At 36.3% G+C, this 12,851-nt stretch overlaps 1 protein-coding gene across 1 annotated transcript in view; it reads left to right on the top strand.

Annotated features, from left to right (window-relative positions):
• The window catches only part of DHX35 (DEAH-box helicase 35), a 52,658-nt gene that overhangs the window by 7,434 nt on the left and 32,373 nt on the right, over positions 1–12,851 (top strand). Inside the window, exons 3-4 of the mRNA XM_044659802.1 lie at positions 6,704–6,796; positions 8,923–9,000. Of these exons, the coding sequence (XP_044515737.1) occupies positions 6,704–6,796; positions 8,923–9,000 (171 nt within the window). The remainder of the gene's footprint in view (positions 1–6,703; positions 6,797–8,922; positions 9,001–12,851) is intronic.

Raw genomic sequence — 12,851 nt, forward strand, 5'->3', positions numbered from 1 at the left:
CCCCCCCCCCCCCCCCCCCCGGCTATTGCTAGCAGCTTGACATTGCCAACTGGACCCATTTTTTCAGTGGATTAATTTCTATAGGGACTAGATTGCGAATATGGAGACTGAAATTATGGTAGTGTCCTTGATAGAAGTAGGGAAGATCAGAAGAAAGATCATGAGTTTTCTTTCAGTCATGTTGAGTTTGAGATACTTACGGGGGACATCTAGAGATGGAAGAAGTAAAACTCAGGAGAAAGATGTAACTTTGGGAGTTCTCTGTTTAGAGATAATAATTGAACCCCTGGGAGCTTTGGAGCTCAGTGAGACAGATTATACATAGAAAAGAGTGTATAGCCAATAATTTTAGTTTAAAATAAATTTTGATGCATTTAATTTTCATGTCACCTACATTTTCCACTCTATCCCCCTTCCAGAGAGCTAGTATTTATAATGGAAAAAAATTTTTAAAGAAGGAAGGAAAAAAAGGTTTTGTAAAGGTAGTTAAAATGTCAAAAAAGTCTGATGTCCTTGCAGTTTTCTATGTCCTTATACTTTGATTTCTATTTTCCTTGGGGGCCAAGTTTGGCAGTTATAGTTTTGTAGCCTTTTGTATTGATCCTTTTGTTTGTTTGTATTGCTCTTATCATTGTGCATATTCTTGGTTTTACTTCATTTTATATCAATTGATCTTAATCTTTCTATTATTCTACTGAATCAGATCATCAGATTATCTAAATCTTTCTATACTTCTCTGGATACTTTTATTTTTAATTTCTCTAAAACATTTATTAGACCATATCAAAGACCTATGAATCCTAAAACCTGCCACTTCTCACAGGTTGTGAAATACCTATAATCCTTTTTTGCTATTTTTTTGGTAAAGATATTTTATTTTATCAATTACATGTAATAACAATTTTCCACCTAAGTTTTCTGTAGTTATGTGATCCAAATTTTCTCCCTTCCTCCCTTCTCTCTCCCTCCCCAGAGCTATTAAAGCAATTTGATTTAGGTTATACATGTATTATCATATAACTCTTTTTGGTCATTAAAGATAATCTTATAAAATCTTGAAAGACTTTAGTGGTTTCTATATGAAAACATTTTGAAAATCTTTCCTTTAAAATTAGTCAGGAATTATTTTTATTGTACATAATAGAAATCTTATTCCAACAGTCATCCTTTTGTTCTTTAATGAGGCATGGATTTGATCTTGATTCTCAAAGTCTATGCCAGTTGGAGGGGCAAGCTTTGGCAGATCTGGAAGAACTTTATGTATTGACCCACCAAAAGTCTATCATGTCTTTGTTGTTTGAAGACCTCCTACCTTAATTTAGAGGGGCTTTTCACCAGATTGGCTGCAAAGTGATGAGTTTTCCAACCATAGCAAATCCTAAAGACTGTTTTTCTCCCCTCCCCTTCCCCTTCCCCTTCTCTCCTCTCCTCTCTTCTCTTCTCTTGTCTTCTCCTCTCCTCTTCCCTTTTCTCTTCTTTTTATAACACTTACCTTCTGTCTTCAGATCAATACTGTGTATTGGTCCCAAGGCAGAAGAGTGGTAAGGGATAGGCACTGGTGGTCAAGTGACTTGCCCAGGGTCACACAGTTAGGAAATGTCTGAAGCCAGATTTGAACCTAGAGTCCCCTGTCTCTAGGCTTGGCTCTCTATTCCCTGAGCCATTCAGCTGCCTTCTACCTCTTCCTACTGCCCCTTCCTCTTCCTTCCCCCTCCCCCCACTCCCAGACTGTTTTCTAAAGGCATAGCTATATGATCTGTGTCATTTGAGGGAATGACTGAAACCAATACACAGATTCTTGAAGTATTGAAACAAGTACCATTACATCAGTTAGTCAGTTGAGCAGTAAGTATTTATTAAATGCCTCTGATGGGCCATGCACTCTACTAGCCCTAGGGATACGAAGCCAAAGCCAAATAGTCCCTGAATTCAAGGAGTTTACATTCTAACAGAAGAGTCATTCAATAATAATCCATAAATATTTATTAAGTGCCTCCTCTGAGCCTGGCACTGTGCCCCTGGGCATACAAAGAAAGGTAAAAGACAACCCTTTTTTTTTGAGGTTATTCCTTTTTAATGTAGAAGAAAACATGCACATAAATAGAATAGACAAGATATAGACAGTGTAGGGGGTGGAACTCTGACTCTGGGATGCATTGGAAATGGCTCCTGAAGAAGGTGGCATTGAAGCTGTTTCTTGAAAAAGGTAAGGGAAATTAAGAAGTGGAGGTGAAGAGGGAAATCATTGCAGGCAGGGACAGACAGTGCAAAGGTCTAGAGATAGGAATATTGTGATTGAGGGATGCCAAGGAGAGTCAGGGTCACTGAATCATAGAGGACATGGATGAGAATAGTCACTTAACCCTCATTTCCTGGCCCTTACTGCTCTTCTGCCATGGAATCAGCACATGATATTGATTCTAAGAAAAAAGGTAAGGGTTAAAAAAAAAAAAAGAAAAAGTAAAATCAGAAAGGAAAAATGCTAAAATGAGTTAAGCTTAGCCTAGTACCATTTATAGAATTTATTATATTAAGAAAAGTGATAGGGAAAAGTCACTCCTGGGTATAAATATGTGATCCCATGATCTAATCAAAGGATAGGTTTATTGTTTGGGGCAGATGATATAAAATGAACTACAGAAATATTTTGCTTCCATCTTTTTTTTGTCAAAGAGAATGATTCATAGGTCTGTCAAAGTAGGATGAACATTATTAAACAGAACTACAAGCATCACAAGAACTATAGGTGGGGAAATAGTAGGAGAAGCCCAAGTCATTACAAATGAATTAGTCTCTTATTGTAGATGAGTACCACTCCAGTAAGGAAACTGCTTGTGCTTTTTTCTTTTTTTTTAAACTCTTAAACTTTCTGTGTATTGGCTTATAGGTGGAAGAGTGGTAAGGGTGGGCAATGGGGGTCAAGTGACTTGCCCAGGGTCACACAGCTGGGAAGTGTCTGAGGCCGGATTTGAACCTAGGACCTCCCATCTCTAGGCCTGACTCTCAATCCACTGAGCTACCCAGCTGCCCCCTGCTTGTGCTTTTTTGAGGAAATATGAAGGAAAAAATTTGATGCCAAAAGTTTAGAGATAGACATATTAAATTTTTTTCCAGGAAGTATGGATTCCAGTAACTGTAGATCAGTGAACTTGATGCCACTTTCTAACAAAATTCTAGAATGGATAATTAAGTAGTTGACTTCTGAACCTTTAGAAAGAAAAGCAGTGATCATTAGGAGCCAGCATGGATTCAGTAAGAATAAGTTCTTCTAGCTAGCCAATTTCCTTTTTAAACAAGATTATTAGACTGATATGTCAGGGAAAGATGTAGATCACATATCTAGATTTTGTTAATAATAATAATAATTATTATAGCCTACATTTATGGAACACTTTAAAGTCAATACTTCCTCATTTATTCTTACAACTCTGAAACAGGTAGTACAAGTATTATCCTGATTTTACAGTTGAGTACCCATTTGCAAATTATTTAATAGTCTCTGGCATGATATACTTGAAAACATTGGATTATAGTATACCTAAGTTATATTTGTAAATGGTGAATGCCTGGGTAAGGAAAGGATTGAAGCAGGTTTGTAGAGGAGTGTGCTAAAGAATTTCAACTGTAGCCCAAATGACATAGATGAAGACGTATACCTGTGACATAGATATGAGAGGTTGAATTATGGAATTTGTGGAAAGACTGATGGGTTTGGAGTTAGAACAGTCAGGCTTCCTCTAAGCTCTTCCACTTTCTACCTCTTTGTGACGTTTGACAAGTTACTTAATCTATCTGAGTCTCAGCTTCATCTGTAAAAAGAGGGAGTTGTATTAGATAACATCTAAAATCCCTTTCAGCTCCAAATCTATTATCCTTTTGCCTGTAATATCCCAGTTAGTTGTAATAACAGACTGAATTTTTTTTTTTTTTAAAAACCCTTACTTTCCATCTTGGAGTCAATACTATATATTGGCTCCAAGGCAGAAGAGTGGTAAGAGTAGTCAATGGGGGTCAAGTGACTTGCCCAGGGTCACACAGCTGGGAAGTGTCTGAGACCAGATGTGAGCCTAGGACCTCCTGTCTCTAGGCCTGGCTCTCAATCCACTGAGCTACCCACCTGCCCCCAACAGGCTGAATTTAATAAAGACAAAATGGAAATTTGTCCACACCAACCAAAGCAATAATAAAAGTATAAAACAAGAGTCAAAATCTTATACAAATACCTTAGCCTTTTAATAAGGCCTAACCAAAAGAATTGACAAACAAGTAAATGTTTTTTGTTTCCCTTAAAAATTCTTTTCTTTGTAAATTTGACAAGTGGTCACATAAAACCACAAAATGAAGAATAATGACTCAAGTAGTCATAAATGTAAAGTCTTGCTATTAGGATGAAAAAAAAATCTATTATAGGAGTATAAAGTTTTAAACCTGGAAGGAACCTTAGGATTGGCAAATTGTGCCTAGACAGCAGTTCACTTAAAAACAACTTGGGGATTTTAGTTGATTGAGCTTGTAAAGTGACTGCCAAAAAAGTTAAAGTGAACTGTTACATTAATAGAAATATAATATCCAGAACAGGAGTTAGGTGGTGAAATGGATAGGGCTCCACACACACACACCTGGAGTCAGGAAGACCAGAGTTCAAATGCCTTCTCAGACACTAACTGTGTGACCCTAGGCAACTTAATCTCTGTCCCAGTTTCCTTATCTGTAAAAAGAAGATAATAATAGCATGTGACTCCTAGGGTTGTAAGGATAAGTGAGATATTTGTAAAGCAGACTGCAAACCTTAAATTTAGTTCTCTATATAAATTTAGTTGTTGTTAACAGGGGAGGTAATCAGAGTATAATGTGCTGATTTGACCATAGATAGAGTATTCTTTTCTATTCTTAGCACTCACTGTATTTTGAAAGACATTGACTGTGGCAAAAGAAGCACAGAATGACTGGGGCTCTTCCCTGGATGCCAACATCTGGATGTGGGGGTAGAAGATAGATTTTCACTTCTCACTCAGTGCTGGTAATCCAAATAATCCATTTCTTCCTTTTTACTTGTCCCCCTCCTAAAGACTTGCAACCAGCTATCTGGCTCCTCTCCCACCCAGTCTTCTTACTCCACTTCCCCTGAGCCTAGAACGCACGCTGTCTAAGGACTTTGAGCCCATGGGAAGACTCAGATCAGAAACACCCTATTGACATCCTCCTGTATTCCTTTTATATTCAACTCAATATTTGTCCTTTCTACTTCTTATGACTGTATTTAGACTTTAAAAAATCCTGGCTTAGGCTTCTGACTATGGCATTTTATAGTTTGTGATTTTAGGCAAGTCATTTCCTCTTTCTGAGCCCCAGATTGAGGGTTGGAGTAGATAACCTCTATGATTTGTTCTAGCTCCATATCTGTGATTCCTGTTATCGTAAAGCTCTTCAATTCATGTTCTTTCCATCTCCTAGATCTCATTGAAACTCAGCCTTTACCTCAAGACTTCTTTCTTGATATCTTCTTCTAGTCTGGCTACACCTTTCCTCTTAACCTCCTGACTCTAGGTGTCAGAAACTAGAGGCATACTCTTTGCTTCCCAATATCACTTTTAGATCCTTCCTCTGATACTAGCAATCAGAAACCAATTATTCTCCCTTAAAGTTCATTTCATTCTGCTCACAGATGCTTGTTGCTGTTATCTAGGGACTCTGGCATGATATACTTGAAAACATTGGATTATAGTATACCTAAGTTATATTTGTAAATGGTGAATGCCTGGGTAAGGAATGGATTGAAGCAGGTTTGTAGAGGAGTGTGCTAAAGAATTTCAACTGTAGCCCAAATGACATAGATGAAGACGTATACCTGTGACATAGATATGAGAGGTTGAATTATGGAATTTGTGGAAAGACTAATATCTAGGTCATTCTATCCCTATCCCCCAATAAATTTAGTATTAAACTCAGTCTTCTCTACCACAGCTTCTATACCCTTCAAATGTACTGGCCTTAGAATTCCTTATGCTCATCAATTTCCATGACTCATGTCTTTAATTTACTTTAACCACATACAGGAGCTCTGGTTTATGTTGCCCTCGTATAGCACCTGAATTTGCCCCAGGTGCCTGCATTCCTGTTTTTGACTCTAGATCAAGACTTCTTAATTTTTTTTGGGTCACAGACTCCTCTGGCAGCCCTGCTTAGAATGTTTTTTAAAGGTATAGATTAAAAAGATTTTGATTGAAAAGGATAGCAATTTTATTGAAATATAGTTATAAAAAATATATTTTTTAGAAGTTCAATTAAGAACTCCTGCTCTAGATTTGACAAATTGTAGCCAGTCCAGAGATTAATGAGCCAGCTAGTGGAGGGATTCTAAAGTGTCATCCACAGAATGATTAAAGGAACTGAAAAGGTTTAGCCTAGAGAAGAAAAAACTTAGAAAGGAGGATAAGATAACTTTCTCAGAAACTTGAAGGGCAATCATGTTGGGAGGGAATATTGATAATAATAGCTCACCTTTATATAGATAGTACTTTATTAATATCTAGGAATAATTTATACCACTGGTTCCCACATACTCTCTAAGAAGCTGAATTGCATATATTCTCATTTAAAATAAGTTGTTCTTTAGAAAGAAACATTTCACAGGTTATAAAGAATCTTTGTCTTGTTTGTTTTTAATACAGCTCATTCCTCTTTAATTTTTTTCCCATTTCAGCTTAGAAATCACATATTATATTTAATAGAAAACTATCAGACAGTTGTGATTGTTGGAGAAACAGGATGTGGGAAAACTACACAGATTCCACAAGTGAGTATGTGTTCAATATTTGTTGGGTTTTGCTTAGAATCAGATAAAATGTTTTTGAGGAATGATTAATAATTAAAAATATTTATTTTCTCTTATACTGAAGCATTTTAATTAAATCTTATTAAAGATATTTTGTTGATATCTATCAAGGATTTTTTCTTTTAAAAAAATTTTGTTTTTATTTCATGTAAAACACACTTCCATATTGGTCATTGTTGTAATAGCAAACTCATATGTAACCAAAACCCCAAAATAAAATCATAAATACACTGATATATGAACAACTCCAACAGTTCTTTCTCTGGAGATAGATACCATTCTCTATCATAAGTCTTTCAGGATTCTCCCATATCATTGTATTGCTGAGTGTAGACATGTTTTCACAGATAATCATCACGCAATATTGCTACTTTATGTACAATGTTCTTCCAGTTTTGCCTATTTTGCTCTGCATCATTTCCTGTACATCTTTCTAGCTTTTTCTGAAATCATCTTTTTTATCATTTCTTATGGCACAATAGTATTCCATCACCAGCATGTACCACAATTTGTTCAGTCATCCTCCAGTTGTTAGACATCCCCTCAATTTCCAGTTCTTTGTCACTACAAAAAGCTGCTACAAATATTTTTTGTACAAGTAGGTCCCTCCTTTTTTATTATCTCTTTGGGATACAGATGCAATAGTGCCATTACTAGATCAGAGTATGCACAGTTTTATAGCCCTTTGGGCATAATTCCAAATTGTTCTCCAGAATGGTTGGATCAGTTCACAGCTTCATCAACGATTTGCCACATCCCCTCCAGCATTTGCCACTTTCCATTACTGCCGAATTGGCCAGTCCAGTAGGTGTGAGGTAGTACCATTGTTGTTTTAATTTGCATTTCTCTAATCAAAGAATGATTTAGAACATTTTTTCAAATGATTATTGATGGCTTTGATTTCTTCATCTCAAAATTGCTTGTTCATATCCTTTGATCATTTGTCAATTGAGGAATGACTTGTACTCTTATGAATTTGACTTACTTCTCTATAAATTTGAGAGATTAGATCTTTATCAGAGATATTTGTTATGAAATTTTTTCCTAGTTTATTGTTTCCCTTTTAATCTTGTTTACATTAGTCTTGTTTATACAAACCCTTTTTAATTTAATTTAATCAAAATTACTCATTTTACATCTTAAAATACTCTATCTCTTGTTTGGTCATCATTTCTGTGTTCCTCTAATTTAGTTATGGTATCATATATATTATGTAATCATATATCCATTTTGACCATATCTTGGTATCAGGTGTACGATATTGGTCAAGAATTTTTTTTTTGAAGCCATTTGAGCTGTACTATTATCTTATTTTTCTAGACTTAGGAGTCTATTTATATCTAAGTTTTTACATATATATTACACCTTTCCTTTGAACTGTTCAGGGTACTAATCCTACATGCACTAAACATTTCTGAAATATGTAGCTCCTATTTGGTACTGTTATTCAAAGTGAATATATATTTCTCAACATAAGCAAAATATGAAAACAGGTAATTTTCTAATGAATTGTTTGACTTAATGGAAAGGGCACTGAATATAGAGTCAGAGGTCTTAGTTTCAACTCCTACTTCTGTCAATTACCGTCATTCCTTGTGTGATCTTGAGCAAGTCTGGCCAAGTGAAGTGGTGAAGTTGGACTAGATCCCTCTAAGGTACCTTCCAGCTCTAACTTTATAATCTCATAGACTTTTTTTTTAACCCATACCTTCTGTTTTGTTATCAGCTCTAAGACAGAAGAGCATAAAGTGCTAAACAATGGGGATTAAATGACTTGCCCAGGGTCACAGAGCTAGAAGTGTCTGAGACCACATTTGAACCCAGGGCTTCCTTGCTCTAGGCCTGGTGCTCTAGCTACTGTGCTACCTACCCCTTATGTATACTCTTTTGATCAGTCCTATTTTCAGTAGAATTCTTTGTAATTTAATAATAAACCCTTGTGAACTCTCACAAGGACTATAAATGTGAAAGACATTATGAATTCTAGAAAGACTGCTACCAAGAGGAAAAGATTTCTGTAGTAATGAAAATCAGTCAGTTAAAATAAATTGTTTATTGTATGTTATAGAGGTTTATTTTATTTGCAGTATCTGGCAGAAGCTGGCTGGACAGCAGAGGGAAGAGTAGTAGGAGTGACCCAGCCAAGAAGAGTGGCTGCTGTTTCAGTGAGTTTCATTGGTATTTCTTTTCCTTTCCTATTTTTGTCTTTAATTTCAAGAATTATTTTGTATCACTTTGTAAATACCTAAGATAAAGAAAGATTGTTAAATTCTTGACCCATCAAATTAAAAAAAAAAAACAATTCTGTGGTGTTATTCAGTGATTTCCACAATGAAGTCTGACTCTATTGTCTTCAGTTTAGAAATAATAATAAAATTGATTGCATTTGTTATTGGCCAGTATTTCTTTAGTTGTGCATGTGGAAAAAATTCAGGCCAGTATTGGAATAAATAAGAATTATATTGGTTGAGGATACAGCTGAATGTTAATAAAACAGTACCTAGCCACTGTCAATTGGATTGCAGAATCTTTTACTATATAGGAAAGGGAATTTTTTTTGTTGTTGTTCTTATGTTTATTGCTCAGATTGACCTGCTTTTAACATATTACAATTTGGGTATTATCCAAGAATATTATAATAAATCCTCTATTCTGAGGGCAAGTTGTTTAGTTTAATCAGCCACATTAAAATAATTGTTGTAGTTATCAGTATTTTTGAGACAAGTTTTTCAGGGATACAAATCCCAATCTACACCCAACATTAGCTACAAATTTTCCTAGAGGCAAAGCTCTGCCTTTTAAAGGAAATTACATATGCAAATTAATCAGTATAGCACATAAGTAAATCCATTGAGTTTGGAATGTCATACCCCAGAAGCTATTTTTCTTCTTTCTAAAGCCTGTGTGAATTTCTAAAATCTGAGAGCACACATACCCCCAATGCAAATCAAATTACTTTACCTCTCTTTTGTTTAATTTTTTTTTTTCATCTGTCAAATGGATATCTGCTAGTCTGTCTCACAGAGTTGCCATGAGATTAAATGCTTGTAATGAAATACTAGGGCTTTTCCTAAGGAGGATGAGGAGGGAAGGACCAAGTATTGATCAAGCACCTCTTACTGTCCTAAATATTTCAAGTGAAGCATTTTGTCCTGACAACAACCCTGGGAAATAGGTGCTATTATTTTCCCCTTTTCGAAGATGAACAAACTGAGGTAGATAGAGATTAAATAATCAAGGCCACATACCTATAAGTGTTAGAGGTTATGGGGGTTGAACTCCTCAGGTCTTCCTTACTCCAGGGTCTGTGCTCTACTGTGTCACCTAGCTATTACAGATTCACATATTTTTATATTTTATTTGAGAAAGTAGTCACATGTTCATTCCCCCAGCACCATGTCTTTTTTAAATTATAAGTACAAATATTTGAGTAGTCTGTGATTTCATTGATATGGGCATTCTCTCCAACAATGTGGATCATAACCCGTCCATGCCTTCTTATCCTCTGCTTTTCTTGTTCATATTCTCCTATGATATGAGTCTTCTTCAGTGAAGCTCCCCCATGTTTGGGAGCTGTTGTTTTTAAAAATGATAAAGGCTGATATTATGAGGATAACTAATATTTTATTTAGGCCTATGTTGGTAGAATAAAATCGACCACACACCTGTAAAAATTTCAAATTGCTGCCTCAGCCATTACGTTCAGGACCTTCCCTAATCTTTTCTACGTCCCCCAGAGAGCACGCTCAGGTAGCAAAAAGAGAGCTTCTCCAATGACCCCAGGAGTCTTATATCATTCTCTTACACTTCCTGTCTGCCTCCATTTTTACAAGAGGAATCATGGAAAATGTAGTTTCCAAAGTCCCCTAAATGTTCACAGGAAGTTTGTCATATATCTACATATCTTACAGCTCAAATGAACCCCAATACCTCAAAATGGAACCCCAGAACTTATTTAAATAACAGAGCCTTCTTCTAAATCTCTTAATGTTGAGTAGGTATCAGTGGTGTATATGGACTACCCATTTTTTTCCCCTAACTGTCACTATTTTGACTGGCCTGCCTCATTTTCTGGCCATAAACCTCTAGTAATATCCTTATGCCACTTCTGCTCAGTTTTTCTTGAATAGTATTTTGCCTACCATACACCTTTGCATTGCATGCTGGGTGACACAATTTTTATTTTCCTGAGACTTTTTTTTTTTTTATGATTTGCAACAATACAATATTACCTGTGGAATATTGATGTTAAAAAAATTGACCATTGTTGCAGGGAGAAACTTTTGGTTTTTCAAAAACTCTACAATTTCTTAGAGGCACCCAGGACACTTTGCCCTTCATTCAGTTCTGGACCTATTTATGGACCATCTGGAGTGTCTGTTGACTGATGGCTCCTGTGCCATTTAGCTGAATGCCGTAGCCTGGATATTAAGTGTCCTTCATTTGACTGATTTTTCCAGTAAATGCTTTTGAGTAATTCTGGATCTGGTTAATAGATCTGCATTTTTAAAAAATTTATATTTATCGATCGCTTTTTTTCTTGATTGCATTAATTTTAAAATATATCTTTCTTTCACCTACATCTGGGTAATGCAATGGATAGAATCAGGTAACACTAAATACAAATCAGGCCTCAGACATTTACCAACTGTGTGATTCTAGGCAAGTCACTTACTTGCTGTCTGCCTCAGTTTCCTCATTTATAGAAAAGAGATAATAATAATACCTACCTCCCAGAGTTGCTTTAAGAATTAAAATAATATTTGTAAAGCACTTATACAGTGCCTGGCACATAGTAGATGCTTAATAAATATTTTTTTCCCTCCTTTTCCAACCTCTCCTTTCTAAGTCAATCATTCCTTATAACTAAGATTTAAAAAAAGGGAAAAAAAAGCAGTTCAACAAAACCATCTAACATTTTGAATGAGGCTGAACTTTACATAATATTCCACATTCATCGTCTCCCACTTCTACATTGAAGGGAATTGTGGTGCAGAGATGGAGCATAACAGTTTTTCAGGCTTTGCTGGAGAGTTCTTCTGTCAGTTAAGGATAGTTTAGAATCTTGGGAAAAGTTCAATTGGCCCTGGGAACTCGTGGAGAGAATCAGGGTCAATCTGAGCTCCTTCTTTGGATTGAAACCTGGCCTATATTTTGCAGCTTTTCCTTTAAAAATTGTTAGTTTAGCTAATTCCTTTGAAGCTCCCTAGCCTACCTTATTCCCACCTTCATTTTCCCTACCTGAATGTCTAGGAAGTTTGGAAAGGAGAGTAGATCTGAGTGTTAGTTTCAAACTCGATAGTTTAGTCAAATAGGGCTCACCCTTGTTACAAATTTACCTATTGAATCATTGTATCCAGCTTTCCTACCCCTTTTGGCTACAAACCCTCTCAGGGCTGAAGTAGGCTGGTCCCTCCTCAGTCTCAGGTTCCTGCCTTCCCCCCCCCCCCCAAACTTTCTCTAAGTGGCTGTTAGGGTTACCTTGTATCCTCTACCCTGCCAATCAACCCTAAAAAAAAACAAAACAAAACAATAAACCCCGTTTGTCTTTAATCAAAACCCTTTGGCTACTTCATTAGTTGATTAGAGAGGGAGGAGGAGAGAGAGAACAACATTCTCTCTGGAGTTTGAGGAAAGCTGGAGGTATCCATTTTGGAGGAAGTGTAACTTCAATACTTCCCCTAGTCCCTTCCTGTGAAACTGACTAGAAGCCTCAAGTCAGTTTCAAGCCATTCTTGGCTGGCTCTAACCTTGCTCTGTAAAAGTGTCCCTTTTACTTGAATGGCTCAGTCTGTTTCCTTTTAGTGTTTTGTCTCTAACCTGGGTCCCAGTCTGTGTTTCCTTGCTGTTGTTGCCTGTCCTAGATTAACTCATCCTCTCCCTTGCAACTCTTGGTACCTCAGTGTTTATATTCCCTAAACTCAGACATTCCCTTATTTCTCCTACCACCTCAACTACCAACCTTCACTATTGTACCTTCCTCATCCACTATATTGCCTTAGGGATTCACAAACCC

This window comes from Gracilinanus agilis, chromosome 2 (assembly GCF_016433145.1).
Source record: "Gracilinanus agilis isolate LMUSP501 chromosome 2, AgileGrace, whole genome shotgun sequence".
NCBI classification, from domain to species: Eukaryota; Metazoa; Chordata; class Mammalia; order Didelphimorphia; family Didelphidae; genus Gracilinanus; species Gracilinanus agilis.